An 18,678-nucleotide genomic window follows, 5' to 3' on the forward strand; every position below is an offset into this window, starting at 1 on the left:
GTGAACGGCACCGTGACACTGGGACTGATGTGTGGGCCAGGCCCGGGCAAGGAGTGGCTCGAGCTCTGTCCCTCGAGGACACGAGGGAACCAATTACTCCTTTTTACAACAGGCCGGCAGCTTTCCATGCCCATTGAGTTTCCTGGTGCCAGCCCCCACAAACCACCACCTTTATTTCAATTCCACGCCAATTGCGCTTTTACCGTCGGACATCGTTCCCAAGGCGTTTCACGGAATCAGACAGAAGTTGAGGAGATGTTGGGAGGGGTGAATCAAAGAGCTCGGTCAAAGCAGTGGGTTCAAAGGAGGGTATTGGAGGAGGACAGAGAGGAGGTGAGCTGTAGGGATGGAGTTTCAGAGCCTCGGGCCTAAGCAGCCGAAGGCATGGTCACCGATGGTGGGGCAGGAAAAAGATGTGCAAGAGGCACATTGGAGTGTACAGAGATAGGGAGGGCTGTAGGGCTGGAGGCTACAGAGATAGGGAGGGTTGTAGGGCTGGAGGCTGCAGAGATAGGGAGGGTTGTAGGGCTGGAGGAGGTTACAAAGATAGGGAGGGTTGTAGGGCTGGAGGAGGTTGCAGAGATAGGGAGGGTTGTAGGGCTGGAGGAGGTTACAGAGATAGGGAGGGTTGTAGGGCTGGAGGAGGTTACAGAGATAGGGAGTGTTGTGGGGCTGGAGGAGTTTACAGAGATAGGGAGGGACGAGGCCATGGAGGGATTTGAAAACAAATGGAGAGAGGAAGGAGGGAAGGAGGATGGGGAGGGGAATGATGAAGAGGAGGGATGGGGAGGGGAGTGATGGAGAGAGTAGGGAGAGAGAGAGGAGGAAGGGAGCGAGGAAGGATGGGGAGGGGAGGGAGAGAGGAGGGAGGGAGAGAGGAGAAATCGGGAGGGGAGGGAAGGATGGAGAGAGGATGGAGGGATGGAGAGAAGGGAGGGATGGGGAGAGGGGGGAGGGAGAGAGAAGGGATGGAGAGAGGAGGGAAGGAGAGTGGAGGGGGGAGGGAGAGAGGAAGGAGAGAGGGAGACAGGAGGGAGAGAGGGAGGATGGGGAGGGGTTGGCAGGGGACGGGTTGGCAGGGGAGGGCGAGGAGGGAGGGAGAGATTACTACAGGGGAGGTGACTACAAGACCTCCTGAGGAATATCGGAGGTGATTACATTTGGATTTGTACTTAGAAACATAGAAACATAGAAATTTACAGCGCAGAAGGAGGCCATTTCAGCCCACCGTGTTCACACCGGCCGACAAAGAGCCGCATGGTCTTTGGTCAGCAACCCTGAAGGTTACATAAAAACCTATGACCAATGACGGAAAGGCAAGGAGCACCCAGCCCAACCAATCCGCCTCACACCACTGCAACACCTCTTACAGTGAAACATTCTACACTCTGCCCCAACTGGAGCCATGTGATCTCCTGGGAGAGGCAAAAATCAGATAAAAACCCAGGCCAATTTAGGGAGAAAAAATCTGGGAAAATACCTCTCCAACCCATCCAGGCGATCGACACTAGTCCAGGAGATCACCCTGGCCGTATTCTATTCCCTGCAGTACTTACCATTATATCTGCTCCGTCCAACAAAAGATCATCCAGTCTAATCCCAATTACCAGCTCTAGGTCAGTAACCCTGCAGGTTACTGCACTTTAAGGGCCCATCCAACCATCTCTGAAAAGTGGTGTATTCAGTACCCCTCCCCCTCCCCCGCTCAGTACTTGACCGTGTCTTAATGTAGAAGGTGTTATATAAGTGGCAGCTAATGTCTGCGGGGGTGGGGGGGAGGGGCACTGAATACCCAACACTGAGCGGGGGGGGGGGGCACTGAATACCCAACACTGAGCGGGGGGGGGGGCACTGAATACCCAACACTGAGCGGGGGGGGCACTGAATACCCAACACTGAGCGGGGGGGGGGGTGAGCGGGGGCGGGGGGCGGTGGGGGAGGGGAGCGGGTGTCTGCACTGCCACAAAGCTCACATTCAACGTCCTTACCTCAATGGTCCATATTTGAAGGCCCGGGCTCTTGCTGATACTTTTAAAGGCGGGTGGTATTACAGTTGGCATGGTGACGACTGGTCACAACTGGAAGCAAGCAGAGGGGGAAAAACAGAGAGTTAGTGTTAAACCAACGTAAAGCGCAGCGAGCTTTTCTTGCCGACCACCTCCTCATAAATCTACCATCACTAGCAGGATCCAGCTCTAGTCGAGACTCCCCATTTGACACCCCGTGGGTCAGTCACGGACAAGCTTTTACCAGTTGCCACTTCCTGGAGTCTCTTCAGTTACGTGGTGGAGAGACAAGAGAGTCTGGGATTGTTCTCCGAGGAGCCTTACTTGCGTCTGCGCACATGCAGAGGCTGAACTCCAGGACATAATCGACGTATTTACTGAGGCGTACGAAAGCATGGGACGTAAGACAAAGGTCCTCCACCAGCCTGTCCTCACCGCACAGCACTGCCCCCCCAGTCATCAAGATCCATGGCGCGGCCCTGGACACCGTGGACCACTTCCCATATCTCGGGAGCCTCCTATCAACAAGAGCAGGCATCGACGACGAGATCCAACACCGCCTCCAGTGCGCCAGTGCAGCCTTCGGCCGCCTGAGGAATAGAGTGTTTGAAGACCAGGCCCTCAAATCTACCACCAAGCTCATGGTCTACAGGGCTGCCCTCCTGTATGGCTCAGAGACATGGACCATGTACAGCAGACACCTCAAGTTGCTGGCGAAGTATCATCAACGATGTCTCCGCAAGATCCTACAAATCCCCTGGGAGGACAGGCGCACCAACATCAGTGTCCTCGTCCAAGCTAACATCCCCAACATTGAAGCACTGACCACACTCCGCTGGGCAGGCCACATAGTTCGCATGCCAGACATGAGACTCCCAAAGCAATGCTCTACTCGGAGCTCCTACACGGCAAACGAGCCAAAGGTGGGCAGCGGAAACGCTACAAGGACACCCTCAAAGCCTCCTTGATAAAGTGCAACATCCCCACTGACACCTGGGAGTCCCTGGCCCAAGACCGCCCTTCCTCTTGGAGGAAGTGCATCCAAGAGGGCGCTGAACACCTCGAGTCTCAACGGCGAGAGCATGCAGAAATCAAGCGCAGGCAGTGGAAAGAGCGTGCGGCAAACCAGTCCCACCCTCCCCTCCCCTCAACGACTATCTGTCCCACCTGTGACAGAGTCTGTGGCTCTCGTATTGGACTGTTCAGCCACCAAAGAACTCACTTAAGGAGTGGAAGCAAGTCTTCCTCGATTCCGAGGAACAGCCTATGATGAAGATGACCATCGCCTAGGCCCACCCACCTAGGCTTCTTGGTGGAACTGTCGTGTCTATCAAAAGAACATAAGAATTAGGAGCAGCAGTCGGCCAATCGGCCCCTCGAGCCTGCTCCGCCATTCAATAAGATCATGGCTGATCTTCTACCTCAGCTCTACTTTCCTGCCCTATCCCCATATTCCTTGATTCATAGAAACATAGCAACATAGAAAATAGGTGCAGGAGTAGGCCATTCGGCCCTTCGAGCCTGCACAATCATTCAATGCACATGATCATGCACTTCAGTACCCCATTCCTGCTTTCTCTCCATACCCCTTGATCCCTTTAGCCGTAAGGGCCACATCTAAAAGGGCCACTTTTGAATATATCTAACGAACTGGCCCCAACAACTTTCTGTGGTAGAGAATTCCACAGGCTCACAATTCTCTGAGTGAAGAAGTTTCTCCTCATCTCGATCCTAAATGGCTTACCCCTTATCCTTAGACTGTGACCCCTGGTTCTGGACTTCCCCAACATTGGGAACATTCTTCCTGCATCTAACCTGTCCAATCCCGTCAGAATTTTATATGTCCAAAAATCTATCGATCTCTGTCTTGAATATACTCAATGACTCAGCCTCCACAGCCCTCTAGGGTAGAGAATTCCAAAGATTCACCACCCTCTGAGTGAAGAAGTTTCTCCTCATCTCAGTCCTAAATGGCCGACACCTTATTCTGAGACTGTGACCCCTGGTTCCAGACTCCCCAGCCAGAGGGGAACATCCTCCCTGCATCTACCCTGTCAAGCCCTGTAAGAATTTTGTTTGTTTCAATGAGATCACCTAAACTCAAGAGAGTATAGGCCTAGTCTACTCAATCTATCACCTGTCCTGTCCTGTGGCCCAGGTCAAGCAATACCCTCGACTGATCGCTGAGCTACCCTCGCCATTGACAAACGTCACCTCAACAATTAAAGGAAACCCCGTGGACTGGGCGGCTCAGTGAGTTGGAATTAACAGTACTGAGGGAACACCTTTGCCACCCTGCTCTGTGAATCTAAGGATGGGCATTGAATGCCACCCTTGCCAGCGACGGCCACATCCTGAGAATTAATAACAACATAGAAAATAGGTGCAGGAGTGGGCCATTCGGCCCTTCGAGCCTGCACCACCATTCAATGAGTTCATGGCTGAACATGCAACTTCAGTACCCCATTCCTGCTTTCTCGCCATACCCCTTGATCCCCCGAGTAGTAAGGACTACATCTAACTCCTTTTTGAATATATTTAGTGAATTGGCCTCAACAACTTCCTGTGGTAGAGAATTCCACAGGTTCACCACTCTCTGGGTGAAGAAGTTCCTCCGCATCTCGGTCCTAAATGGCTTACCCCTTATCCTTAGACTGTGACCTCTGGTTCTGGACTTCCCCAACATTGGGAACATTCTTCCTGCATCTAACCTGTCCAATCCCGGCAGAATTTTAAACGTTTCTACGACTAATAAGGATTTCCCTCAGTTCCTCCTTCTTACTAGACCCTCTGACCCCTTTTATATCCGGAAGGTTGTTTGTGTCCTCCTTAGTGAATACCGAACCAAAGGACTTGTTCAATTGGTCTGCCATTTCTTTGTTCCCTGTTATGACTTCCCCTGATTCTGACTGCAGGGGACCTACGTTTGTCTTTACTAACCTTTTTCTCTTTACATATCTATAGAAGCTTTTGCAGTCCGTTTTAATGTTCCCTGCAAGCTTTCACTCGTACTCTATTTTCCCTGCCCTAATCAAACCCTTTGTCCTCCTCTGCTGAGTTCTAAATTTCTCCCAGTCCCCTGGTTCACTGCTATTTCTGGCCAATTTGTATGCCACTTCCTTGGCTTTAATTTCCCTTGATAGCCACGGTTGAGCCACCTTCCCTTTTTTATTTTTACGCCAGACAGGGATGTACAATTGTTGTAATTCATCCATGCGGTCTCTAAATGTCTGCCATTGCCCATCCACTGTCAACCCCTTAAGTATCATTCGACAATCTATCCTAGCTAATTAATGCCTCATACCTTCAAAGTTACCCTTCTTTAAGTTCTGGACCATGGTCTCTGAATTAACTGTTTCATTCTCCATCCTAATGTAGAATTCCACCATATTATGGTCACTCTTCCCCAAGGGGCCTCGCACAACGAGATTGCTAATTAATCCTCTCTCATTACACAACACCCAGTCTAAGATGGCCTCCCCCCTAGTTGGTTCCTCGACATATTGGTCTAGAAAACCATCCCTTATGCACTCCAGGAAATCTTCCCCCATCGTATTGCTTCCAGTTTGGTTAGCTCAATCTATATGCATATTAAAGTCACCCATTATAACTGCTGCACCTAATGAAAGAAAACACTTTACGACTTTGGATTCCTGTCTTTCTCAGGCTGTCCGGTGTCCTTTTACCAGACTTGACCTCCCCCCACCCCCCGCAAAGGTAAGTCAGGAATTATGGTCTGGAGGACAGTAGTCGCCCCACAACACCGCCCCACTTCCTTACTACCGAGAGGCACATTAGGCTGGCAGAGTCACATTTACTGATCTTCCCAGGTTGCCCACTTCCCAGGTTGCCCACTTCCCAGGTTGCCCACTTGCCTGGATGAGTGCAGCTCCAACAACACTCAAGAATCTCGATACCATCCAGGACAAAGCAACCCGCTTGATTGGCACCCCATCCACCACCTTAAACATTCACTCCCCACATCACCGGCGCACCGTGGCTGCAGTGTGTACCATCTATAAGATGCACTGCAGCAACTCGCCAAGGCTTCTTCGGCAGCACCTCCCAAACCCGCGACCTCTACCCCCTAGAAGGACAAGGGCAGCAGGTGCATGGGAACACCATCACCTGCAAGTTCCCCTCCAAGTCACTCACCATCCTGACTTGGAAATATATCGGCCATTCCTTCATCGTCGCTGGGTCAAAATCTTGGAACTCCCTCCCTAACAGCACTGTGGGAGCACCTTCACCACACGGTCTGCAGCGGTTCAAGAAGGCAGCTCACCTCCATCTTCTCAAGGGCAATTAGGGATGGGCAATAAATGCCGACCATGCCAGCGATGTCCACATCCCGTGATCGAGTAAAGAAAAGAACATGCTGGCGGGCTGCCTTCTTGAACCACTGCAGTCCTCGCAGTGAAGGTGCTGGGCAATGGGAGGCATCGAGAGCGATGTCACAAATAGGCCACAGCAGGTAATGGTGGCCGGTCACCTTCACTGAATCTACAAGGTGTTACCACGCTGCCCAAATCCAAAATATTTCCCACCGCTGCCTCAACTCTTGTGGGGTCAGGGGTCATTAAGTACGGGGTGGGGTGGGGGCGTGGAGAGGGGGAGGGGCGTCACCAATGATTAACACACAACCATTTATAAAATTAAACAGCGACAAGTAGCGTTTGAAAACCAAGCCTTTCTCTAAAGATACAGATCAGCCACAATCTGACTGAATGGGGGGGGGAGCAGGCTGGAAACGGCCTACTCCTGTTCCTAAAGTTCTCGGCGCCCATGCACTATTTCGCCATGGCAACCAATCAGCACCGGGGGCCTAATTCGCAGGCCTCTGCCGTTTTTTTTTCTCTCCTTGTGGGGAAAGCTTCCCAACCAGTACCTACACTGCCCGCCAGACCCCTGCCAACCCCCATCTCCACTCTGACAGCTCAACCGGGTTCTAACGCCGCTGGGGATTGCGGGCAAGCACCAGGATTGTGGCACGGTGCATCAACTCTGACCTCTGCAAAGTACCATATTACTGTGGGGGGGGGAGGGGGGTGGATTGGACGGGGGAGTGATCCCTCATGTGGCAAGTCGGCGGCTAGGTGGGACTGGGATTTACTAAAAAATGGCAGGGGGTTGGGGGGGGGGAAGGGGGGTGGCTTGCTGGGCCTTTCCCGGACCTCAAAACTCCTCACGCTCTCGTTGGTCGAACCTCCACCAGGTTACGGTCCCCTCACAAAATGGAAGAAACCAAAGGGAGCCCCTTTTCCCTGCACAAAGCTCTGTGCTACCCAGCACCATGTCCACGTACACCCGGGGCTCAACTTTAGCAGGGTAGCACCCCGGGGGAGGGAGGGAAGGAGGGGAGCTCCGCCACTGGTCCAAAATCACGCTGACGTATTGCATTATCGGCCGCTTAGTTTCAATATTAATAATAAGGAATTGCATTTATATAGCGCCTTTCGCGACGGCAGGGCGCTTCACAGCCAATGAAGTCACTTTTTTGAAGACCAGTCACTGTTGCAATGTGGGAAACGCGGCGGCCAATGTGCGCACAGCAAGCTCCCACACAAACACAATGACCGGATAATGACCGGATCAGATGTTGGTTGAGGGATAAATATATGGCCAGGACACCGGGGATATCTCCCCTGCTCTTCTTCGAAGTAGTGGCAGTGGGATCTTTTGCGTCCACCTGAGAGCGCAGACGGGGCCCTCGGTTTAATATTTCATCTGAAAGACGGCACCTCCGATGATGCAGCGCTCCCTCACTGGGAGAGAGATTTTGTGCTCAAAGTTCCTGGAGTGTGGCCTTGAACCCACGCCCTTATGATTCAGAGGCGAGAGTCACGGCTGACGTGGGAAGCAGCAGGAAAGGCCAGCGTTTACTGCAGTCAGAGAATTTATGAGAGAGATTTTAAAATCTCCTGCCGCTAAGCTCTGCCTGCTAAGCGATCCTTGCAACGGGGATAAACGTATCGTGGATCAACGGAGACTTTTCCCTCAATGCCTTACAGAGCAGGTGCTCGGAGGTTAGGCTGCTGCGTATATGCACGCGGTCAGGGTCTGAGGTAAACGGTGCGGCCTACTACACACACACGCACACACACACAACCCCAGCAGGAAACACCTCAATCCTGTCTGATTCACGGGAAACAATCGGAAATCATTCCAGCTCCTTCACCCACCTGCTCTGTAAGGCATTGAGGGAAAAGGCTGTGTTGATCCAGGATACGTTTCTCCTCGTTGCAAAGATCGCTTAGCAGGCAGAGCTCAGGAGCCAGCAATCAGCACTCTATCCGCACCACTGCCCTGAACACACCTGAATATTGTTTTTTGGTTCTGACGCACCCGACTGGTTGAAATAAGCTGGACAAATATTTGCTGTTGCTTCATTGAGCTCGGGAGCGTTGGTCTTAAAGAGGAATCACCCCCACACCCCCCCTTCGCCCTCGCTTGACAGGCAGTGCTTGAACTAGCGGGGGAGGGGGGGGGGGGTGAGCGGCAGGGGAGGGGGTACTGTCCAAAGCAATCTGTGGAAAGGGGGCAATTTTGACCTCACCGGCCGGGCGAGGGTCCCACGGATTGGGGTAGGGCGCCTGTCTTTACACCCCGCCCGATATCGCTCTCCATTTACCGCAACGGAGAGGAGAATCGGGCGGGGTTAAAAAACCAGCTCCGCCACCCCCCCCCTCCCCCCCCCCGATCCCCTCAGTCGCCGGGCGGGTTAGATTAACATTGCCCCTCCGTGAGCGAGCGATCAGGCTCCCCCGGGAGACGGTGGTTCACTCCGATGCGAATGAGATAGATTTATTTCAGAAAATAACGTTTTGGGGATACAGGCTTTGAGTAACTTGAGACATGACGTGGCGAGTGTAGCATTGCTCGGGAGGAACAGGGGACTGTAGACCTGTGGTTCCCAAAGCCCTCCAGCTCGTGTCTGAGTCTGTTGTAGACTCATTGATGGAGTTTGATGGCAATGATTGGGTCAGTCATGGCTCAGTGGGTAGCACTCTCACTTCTGAAAGACATAGGTCTCGCATTTATATAGCGCCTTTCACAACCACCGGACGTCTCAAAGCTCTTTACAGCCAATGACGTACTTTTGGAGTGTAGTCACTGTTGTAATGTAGGAAACACAGCAGCCAATTTGTGCACAGCAAGCTCCCACAAACAGCAATGTGATAATGACCGGATAATCAGTTTTTGTTATGTTGATTGAGGGATAAATATTGGCCCAGGACACCGGGGAGAACTCCCCTGCTCTTCTTCGAAATAGTGCCGTGGGATCTTTTACATCCACCTGAGAGAGCAGATGAGGCCTCGGTTTAACGTCTCACCTGATAGATGGCACCTCCGGCAGTGCAGCACTCCCTCAGCACTGCACTGGAGTGTCAGCCTAGATTTATGCGCTCAAGTTCCTGGAGTGGGTCTTGAGCCCACAACCTTCTGACTCCGAGGCGAGTGTGAGTGTGAGTCAGACGGTTGTAGGTTCACGCCCCACTGCAGAGACGTGAGTGCAAAATCTCGGCTGAGACTCCAGTGTTAGTGCTGAGGGAGTGCTGCACCGTTGCAGGTGCCGTCCTTCGGCTAAGACGTTAAACCTGTTTGCCTTCTCAAGTGGATGTAAACTATCACATGATGCCAACACGAAAAGAGCAGGGGAGTTCCCCCTGGTGTCCTGGCCAATATTTATCCCTCAACCAACATACCTGAAAAACAGATAATCTGCTCATTTATCACATCGCTGTTTGTGGGATCTTGCTGTGTGTAAATTGAGCTGCTGTACTTTCCTACGTGACGAAGGTGACCTGCACTTCAAAAAATAGGCGTACTTCATTGGCTGTAAAAGAGCCTTGGGAGGCCCGGCGATGGTGACTATAAATGCAAGGTCTCGCTTTCTCACGAGGTTAGCCTGTTTTTGGCATTGTGCCATCATTGACGGAAGACAACAAGGAAAGGCGCTCCCTGTGCACTTGCTCAGCTCAGTCCCTGCGTCTGAACATGAAGCTGGCAACCAGCAGCCTCTGAGGTATCGACATCAGCCCGCACATTGAACGCAGAAAGTCTATCGTGTGTGCAGCCATCAAAAGTAATCCCAGGCGACACACGGCACAAAGCCAGCCACAGGAAGGTGCTGTTGGCAGGAACTATATTCTGCCCTTTATCGCAGCAACAGTAAGCCTTCTGTTACCCACATTACGTAACTCCCTGACGGCATTCCTTATGTGTGGGAGAGAATGCGTGTTGCAACCCAGGGCTACCCTGATCGGACAAGACAGCCACAACCTCAAACCAGCTACCCATCTTTTACCGGCCTGCCAGGATGGGCCTTGTTACCAAGTTGCGTTTTTTGGACAGAAGTGAGTAAATTTACCCGGAATTCCCAACTATCCAGTGGTCGGATTTTTTCAGTCGGCAGCATGAGAATTTCTAAACAGGACGATAAAGTCTGCTTTTATTTCAAATAAAAGTCGAATTTTTCTGCTTATCTCCATGTCTCATTGTGTTGATAGATGTAATGTGTTTGCTTCGACTGGGGAGAAAGAGCATCAGAATCTGGGATTACCCATCGCCACCATGTCTGAAGGTCCAAACAGGACCCAAGATCCAACGTCTTCAAAAGGAATGAGAATGGAGACAGATCTGAACTCCACTGTCACTTATCTCGTGTCAAAGTGTGACGATTATCAGTTGATGAAATTCTACCGGGACAGACTGGAACAGGCGGTTGAAGAGGGTGTGGAGGAACTCCGATGGAGCTCGCAGGCCAGGGCCCGCTCAGCATGTGCTGGAGCAGGAGAACGATGACAGTGAAGAGGGACATCACCAAGGTCCAGGTCGGTGATTGGAGCGTGGGCAGGTACTGCAGGAGCGGCGAGGTCGGGGCAAAGGAGTGGCGAGAGACTGTAGAGGGATGTGATCGGGGCCCAGGAGAGGCGTGAGTTCAGGGCCCAGAAGAGCCAAGGGCCCAGGGGCAGCACGGGCCCAGCCCACACTGCGTTATGTGTGCGCACTAGGTCTGTGCAGCAGAGCTGGTCTCCAGTTGTCTTGGTTAACCCTTGCCACTGGACCAAGACCTCGCTCTGTCAACCCCGTGTGATGGCTGGTGTGCAACGGTCACCACACGTTAAAAAAATCCACCCACAGGCATCTTCCACCCTTCAGGATTTAGTTCAGGACCTGGAATTTTAGGTCCTTCATTGAAACACCTGTGAACTTTTTGACATGGAAGCAAGTCATCCTCGATTCGAGGGACTGCCTATGATGATGATGATTTGCTTTATGGGTTCTTTTTTTTAAGAATTCATAGCAACACATTGCTATCAGTAACTAGTTGGTTTATTAACAAAGGTTTAACAATCACACTACACATTATCAGTTCATCCACTAGGCTCACAATTCTCATTGTGGATGGCCTAGACCCAACTGGCTGGGGTTTTATTGAGTTTTGTGAACATCAGTACGCTCACAGATTTGTAGAGCTGTTGCATTGTGAGTGGCTTAGCCAGGCTCACTCACAATGCAACAGCTCTACAAATCTGTGAGCCTACTCACAGATCCATACATTACAATAACCACTTGCATTTATATAGCATCTTTAATGTAGTTAAAACAAACGTCCCCAGGGCACTTCAAGGAGCTTTATCAAACTTAAATTTGACACCGAGCCACATATTAGGACAGGCGATCAAAAGGTTGGTCGAAGAGCTGGGTTTTGAGGAGCGTCTTAAAGGGGGATAGAGAGGTGGAGAGGATTAGGGAGAGAATTCCAGAGCTTAGGGCCCAGTCAGCTGAAGGCGTGGTAAGTACAGATGAGGGGGGCCATTCAGCCCATCTAACTCAAGCTTCCACAGAACACCAGTGTTCCAGCATTACAGCATCGAACTGAGTCCCGAAGTTCTGCGCATTCCGTTATTCCCAGGATACCATCCCAAGTGCTAATCACTCGTTGTGCTAGAAGTGCTCAAACTTACCTTTAACTGATTTGTACCCAGGCCCCCTTGTCCCGCAGTCAAGGCTTCACTTGGTGATCTGGGAGGATTTATTTTTTATGTTTCTTCTCGGGGTGTGGGCGTCGCTGGCAAGGCTGACATTTGTTGCCTGTCCCTAATTGTCCTGAGAAGGTGGTGGCGGGGTACCGAATGGTTGTATAAGCCAGCCACGTAAACGCTGTGGCAACAAGAGCAGGTCAGAGGCTGGGTATTCTGCGGTGAGTGTCTCACCTCCTGACTCCCCAAAGCCTTCCCACCATCTACACGGCACAAGTCAGGAGTGTGATGGAATACTCTCCACTTGCCTGGATGGGTGCAGCTCCAACAACATTCAAGAAGCTCAACACCATCCTGGGCAAAGCAGCCCGCTTGATTGGCACCCCATCCACCACCTTAAACATTCACTCCCTCCACCACCGGTGCATCGTGACTGCAGTGTGTACCATCTACAAGATGTACTACAGCAAATCGCCAAGTCTTCTACGGCAGCACCTCCCAAACCCGCGACCTCTACTGCCTCGAAGGACAAGGGCAGCAGGCGCACGGGAACACCATCGCCTCCAAGTTCCCCTCCAAGTCTCACACCATCCTGACTTGGAAATATATCGCCGTTCCTTCATCGTCTCTGGGTCAACATCCTGGAACTCCCTCCCCAACAGCACCTTCACCACACGGACCGCAGCGGTTCAAAAAGGCGGCTCACCACCACCTTCTCAAGGGCAATTAGGGATGGGCAATAAATGCCGGCCTTGCCAGCGACATCCACAACCTGGAACTAATTTTTAAAAACTGGAGGCTTGCTAGGCTGCTTCAGACGTTCACTAAATGCTAGTGGATAGGTACAGAGAATTGTTAAAAAAGCTAATGGAATGTTAACCTCAAGGGGGTGGAAGTGATGCCACAGCTGTATAGAGTTGTGGTTAGACCACATCTGGAGCACTGTATTCCGTTCTGGGCACCGCCCCTCAGGAAAGATATATCGGCTTTGAAAGGGGGCGCAACGCAGATTCACCCAGAATGATCCTGGGGATAAAAGGGTTAAATTATGAGGACAGGCTGCATAGACAAGGCTTGTCTTCCCTCGTATAGAGAAGATTAAGAGATGATCTAATTGATATGCTTAAAATGATTAAAGGATTTTATAAGCTAGACAGAGAGAAACTATTTCTCTGCTGAGGGAGGCCAGAACAAAGGGACACCCATCCTTCGGATGGAATGTTAAAGCGAAGCTCTCTCAGGTGGACGCAAAAGATCCCTTAACACTATTTCGAAGAAGAGCTGGGGAGTTCTCTCTGGTGTCCTGAGCTAATATTTATTCCTCAATGACTAAAAACAGATTATCTGGTCAATTCTCGCATTACTATTTGTGGGAGCTTGCTGTGCGCAAATTGGCTGCCGCATTTCCTACATTACAACAGTGACTACACTCCAAAAAATACTTCATTGGCTGCAAAGCGCTTTGGGACGTCCGGTGGTCGTGAAAGGCGCTATATAAATGCAAGTCTTTCTATAACCTTAAAATTAGAGCTGGATCGTTCAGGGTTGATGTCAGGAAGCACGTCGTCACACAAAGGGTGGTGGAATTCTGGAACTCTCCTCCCCCCCCCCACCCCCCAAAAAAAAGCGGTTGACGCTGGGGGAGATTTGAACATGTCCAAACCGAGAGCGACAGGATTTTGTTCGGCAACGGAACCGAGGCAGGGAGATAGAGTTCAGTTACAGATCGGATGTGATCTCACTGAGTGGCGGAACAGGCTCGAGGCGGGAATGGGCTCCTCCTGTTCCTATGTAACCTCATAGTGTGTGGGCTGCCATCATGTGTAGACCAGATCGGGTATAGATGACCCTTCCCTGGAGTGGGTGAGTGAAGCAGTTTTTTGCGACAATTTAGTTATTAAGGATTTTGAAAATCATCATCATCATAGGCAGTCCCTCGGAATCGAGGAAGACTTGCTTCCACTCTTAGTATGAGTTCTTAGCTGGCTGGACAGTCCAATACGAGAACCACAGTCCCCATCACAGGTCGGATTTAGACGAGGGGATTAAATGCAGTATCTCCAAATTTGCGGATGATACTAAGTTGGGTGGCAGTGTGAGCTGCGAGGAGGATGCTATTAGGCTGCAGAGTGACTTGGATAGGTTAGGTGAGTGGGCAAATGCATGGCAGATGAAGTATAATGTGGATAAATGTGAGGTTATCCACTTTGGTGGTAAAAACAGAGAGACAGACTATTATCTGAATGGTGACAGATTAGGAAAAGGGAAGGTGCAACGAGACCTGGGTGTCATGGTACATCAGTCATTGAAGGTTGGCATGCAGGTACAGCAGGCGGTTAAGAAAGCAAATGGCATGTTGGCCTTCATAGCGAGGGGATTTGAATACAGGGGCAGGGAGGTGTTGCTACAGTTGTACAGGGCCTTGGTGAGGCCACACCTGGAGTATTGTGTACAGTTTTGGTCTCCTAACTTGAGGAAGGACATTCTTGCTATTGAGGGAGTGCAGCGAAGGTTCACCAGACTGATTCCCGGGATGGCGGGACTGACCTATCAAGAAAGATTGGATCAATTGGGCTTGTATTCACTGGAGTTCAGAAGAATGAGAGGGGACCTCATAGAAACGTTTAAAATTCTGACGGGTTTAGACAGGTTAGATGCAGAAAGAATGTTCCCAATGTTGGGGAAGTCCATAACCAGGGGTCACAGTCTGAGGATAAGGGGTAAGCCATTTAGGACCGAGATGAGGAGAAACTTCTTCACCCAGAGAGTGGTGAACCTGTGGAATTCTCTACCACAGAAAGTAGTTGAGGCCAATTCACTAAATATATTCAAAAGGGAGTTAGATGAAGTCCTTACTACTCGGGGGATCAAGGGTTATGGCGAGAAAGCAGGAAGGGGGTACTGAAGTTTCATGTTCAGCCATGAACTCATTGAATGGCGGTGCAGGCTAGAAGGGCTGAATGGCCTGCTCCTGCACCTATTTTCTATGTTTCTATGTTTCTATGACAGATAGTCGTTGAGGGAAGGGGTGGGTGGGACTGGTTTGCCGCACGCTCTTTCCGCTGCCTGCGCTTGATTTCTACATGCTCTCGGCGATGAGACTCGAGGTGCTCAGCGCCCTCCCGGATGCACTTCCTCCACCTAGGGCGGTCAATGGCCAGGGACTCCCAGGTGTCGGTGGGAATGTTGCACTTTATCAGGGAGGCTCTGAGGGTGTCCTTGTAGCGTTTCCTCTGCCCACCTCTGGCTCGTTTGCCGTGAAGGAGCTCCGAGTAGAGCGCTTTTTGAAAATGCATTTGCAATGACAGCAAAGCAAGTGTCTGATGCCGGGCTGTGTGCAACTTCAATAATGCCAAAGGTAACCGGAAATTTCATCAAGCCCTAAACAAACAGGGGATCTGTGTCAAAGATGGACCCTGTGGTCTGGCCGGGAAGCTGGTTTGACTGCTCCCAGCCGGTGCTGCAGGTGGTTATGTGATAGGACCAGTAATCCTGGGGCACGGAGTGATTCAGGGAACATGAGTTCAGGAAGAAGCTCCACCCACTTCTCAAGGGGGTCTGAGGAGAGGCCTTGACCAGTTTCAGAGAATTCCGATTCATGAAAGTGTCTCTAAAGAAAAAGAAAGACTTGCATTTATATAGCACCTTTCACGACCACCAGACGTCTCAAAAGCGCTTTACAGCCAATGAAGTACTTTTGAAGTGTAGTCAGTGTTGTAATTAGGATAGGGCGGCAGCTAATTTGCACACAGCAAGCTCCCACAAACAGCAGTGTGATAGTGCCCAAATAATCTGTTTTCTTTATGTTGACTGAGGGATAAATATTGGGCAGGACACCGGGGAGAACACCCCTGCTCTTCTTAAAATAGTGCTGTGGGATCTTTTACGTCCACCTGAGAGAGCAGACAGGGCCTCGGATAAACGTCTCATCCGAAGGATGGCACCTCCGACAGTGCAGCACTCCCTCAGCACTTGGCTGGAATGTCAGCCTAGATTTTATATTCAAGTCTCTGGAGTGGGATTTGAACCTTCTGACTCAGAGGCGAGAGTGATACCCACTGAGCCAGGGCTTGGGGAAGAGTATGGTGGTAGAGAGGGTAGGATTGTTTGCCATCAACAAACATATGAAGCATAGGTGCTTATGCTGCAGTCCGTGTGGTGAAGGTGCTCCCACAGTGCTGTCAGGGAGGGAGTTCCAGGATTTTGACCCAGCGACGATGAAGGAACGGCGATATATTTCCAAGTTGGGATGATATGTAACTTGGAGGTGGTGGTGTTCCCATGCGCCTGCTGCCCTTGTCTTTCGAGGTGGAAGAGGGTGTGGGTTTGGGAGGTGCTGCCGAAGAAGCCTTGGCGAGTTGCTGCAGTACTTCATCATCATCATCATCATCATAGGCAGTCCCTCGAAGCGAGGAGGACTTGCTTCCACGCCAAAAAGGGATGAGTTCACAGGTGTTTCAATGAAGGAGCTAATATTCCAGATCCAGAACTATATCCTGAAGGGTGGAAGATGCCTGTGCGTGAATTGTTTTAACGTGTGGTGGCCGTTGCACTCCAGCCACCACACGGGCTTGACAGAGCTGGGTCTTGGTCCAGAGGCAAGGCATTAACCAAGACTAACTGGAGACCAGCTCTGCTGCACAGACCGAGCGCGCACACATATCGCAGTGTGGGCTGGCCCGTGCTGCCCCTGGGCCCTCGAACAGTACACACTGCAGCCCATGAAAACCGCAACCTTGGTTGTGGGTAGAAATAAGATTAGATGGGGTGGGGGCGTGGGGGACGGGAGGCGGTGGAGGAGGCGGGGAGGAGGGGAGGCATGGGGGAGGGAGGGCAGGGGGAGGGAGGGGAGGCGGAGGCGAGGGGAGGCAGGGGGAGGGAGGGGAGGCGGAGGGAGAGAGGGGAGGCGGTGGGAGAGAGGCAGGGGAAGGGGGAGGGAGGGGAGGCGGTGGGGGGAGGGGAGGCAGGGGAGGGAGGCAGGGGAAGGGGGAGGGAGGGGAGGCGGGGGAGGGAGGCAGGGGAAGGGGAGGGAGGGGAGGCGGTGGGGGGAGGGGAGGCAGGGGAGGGAGGCAGGGGAAGGGGGAGGGAGGGGAGGCGGTGGGGGGAGGGGAGGCGGGGGAGGGAGGCAGGGGAAGGGGGAGGGAGGGGAGGCGGTGGAGGTAGGGGAGGCGGGGGAGGGAGGCAGGGGAAAGGGGAGGGAGGGGAGGCGGGGGGGAGGGGAGACGGGGGGAGCTAGGCAGGGGAAGGGGGAGGGAGGGGAGGCGGTGGGGGGAGGGGAGGCAGGGGAGGGAGGCAGGGGAAGGGGGAGGGAGGGGAGGCGGTGGGGGGAGGGGAGGCGGGGGAGGGAGGCAGGGGAAGGGTGAGGGAGGGGAGGCGGTGGGGGGAGGGGAGGCGGGGGAGGGAGGCAGGGGAAGGGTGAGGGAGGGGAGGCGGTGGGGGGAGGGGAGGCGGGGGAGGGAGGCAGGGGAAGGGGGAGGGAGGGGAGGCGGGGGGGCAGGGGAAGCGGGGGGAGCGAGGCAGGGGAAGGGGGAGGGAGGGGAGGCGGTGGGGGGAGGGGAGGCGGGGGAGGGAGGCGGGGAAGGGTGAGGGAGGGGAGGCGGTGGGGGGAGGGGAGGCGGGGGAGGGAGGCAGGGGAAGGGTGAGGGAGGGGAGGCGGTGGGGGGAGGGGAGGCGGGGGAGGGAGGCAGGGGAAGGGGGAGGGAGGGGAGGCGGGGGGGCAGGGGAGGCGGGGGGAGCGAGGCAGGGGAAGGGGGAGGGAGGGGAGGCAGGGGGGAAGGGGAAGCGGGGGAGGGAGGCGGGGAAGGGGGAGGGAGGGGAGGCAGTGGGGGGAGGGGAGGCGGGGGAGGGAGGCAGGGGAAGGGTGAGGGAGGGGAGGCGGTGGGGGGAGGGGAGGCAGGGGAGGGAGGCAGGGGAAGGGTGAGGGAGGGGAGGCGGGGGGGCAGGGGAGGCGGGGGGAGCTAGGCAGGGGAAGGGGGAGGGAGGGGAGGCGGTGGGGGGAGGGGAGGCAGGGGAGGGAGGCAGGGGAAGGGTGAGGGAGGGGAGGCGGTGGGGGGAGGGGAGGCGGGGGAGGGAGGCAGGGGAAGGGTGAGGGAGGGGAGGCGGTGGGGGGAGGGGAGGCGGGGGAGGGAGGCAGGGGAAGGGGGAGGGAGGGGAGGCGGGGGGGCAGGGGAGGCGGGGGGAGCGAGGCAGGGGAAGGGTGAGGGAGGGGAGGCGGTGGGGGGAGGGGAGGCGGGGGAGGGAGGCAGGGGAAGGGGGAGGGAGGGGAGGCGGTGGGGGGAGGGGAGGCGGGGGAGGGAGGCAGGGGAAGGGGGAGGGAGGGGAGGCAGGGGGGGAGGGGAAGCGGGGGAGGGAGGCGGGGAAGGGGGAGGGAGGGGAGGCAGTGGGGGAGGGGAGGCGGGGGAGGGAGGCAGGGGAAGGGGGAGGGAGGGGAGGCGGGGCGGCAGGGGAGGGGAGCGGGAGGAGGCGGGCTGACAGAAAACAATTGCAAAAATGCAAACAAAGAGCGTGGCGAGGCCTGGTCACGGTGTGGAGCAGCCCGCGTGCATTGATATCAAAATCAACCAAAAGGTGGCTAACCAGAACAACGGGTTCGGTTGAACTTTAGGAGGGCGTCTCCCGTTGACAATGCTGAATCGCGAATTGTAACAATGGAAGACAAAAGATGCTCCAGATCTTCCAGACCAGAT

At 53.6% G+C, this 18,678-nt stretch overlaps 1 protein-coding gene across 7 annotated transcripts in view; it reads right to left on the reverse strand.

Moving 5' to 3' along the window:
* vill (villin-like) overlaps nt 1-18,678 on the reverse strand; it is a 213,885-nt gene that overhangs the window by 81,107 nt on the left and 114,100 nt on the right. For 6 of the 7 annotated variants that reach the window (XM_070881777.1, XM_070881774.1, XM_070881773.1 and 3 more), the window contains one exon: nt 1,989-2,078. In XM_070881777.1, the coding sequence (XP_070737878.1) occupies nt 1,989-2,060 (72 nt within the window). In that variant the 5' untranslated portion in view covers nt 2,061-2,078. Of the gene's footprint in view, nt 1-1,988; nt 2,079-8,188; nt 8,311-18,678 lie in introns of those variants that run through there. The other variant, XM_070881776.1, reaches the window with a different exon arrangement.

The sequence above is a fragment of the Pristiophorus japonicus genome, chromosome 5 (assembly GCF_044704955.1).
Source record: "Pristiophorus japonicus isolate sPriJap1 chromosome 5, sPriJap1.hap1, whole genome shotgun sequence".
NCBI classification, from domain to species: domain Eukaryota; kingdom Metazoa; phylum Chordata; class Chondrichthyes; family Pristiophoridae; genus Pristiophorus; species Pristiophorus japonicus.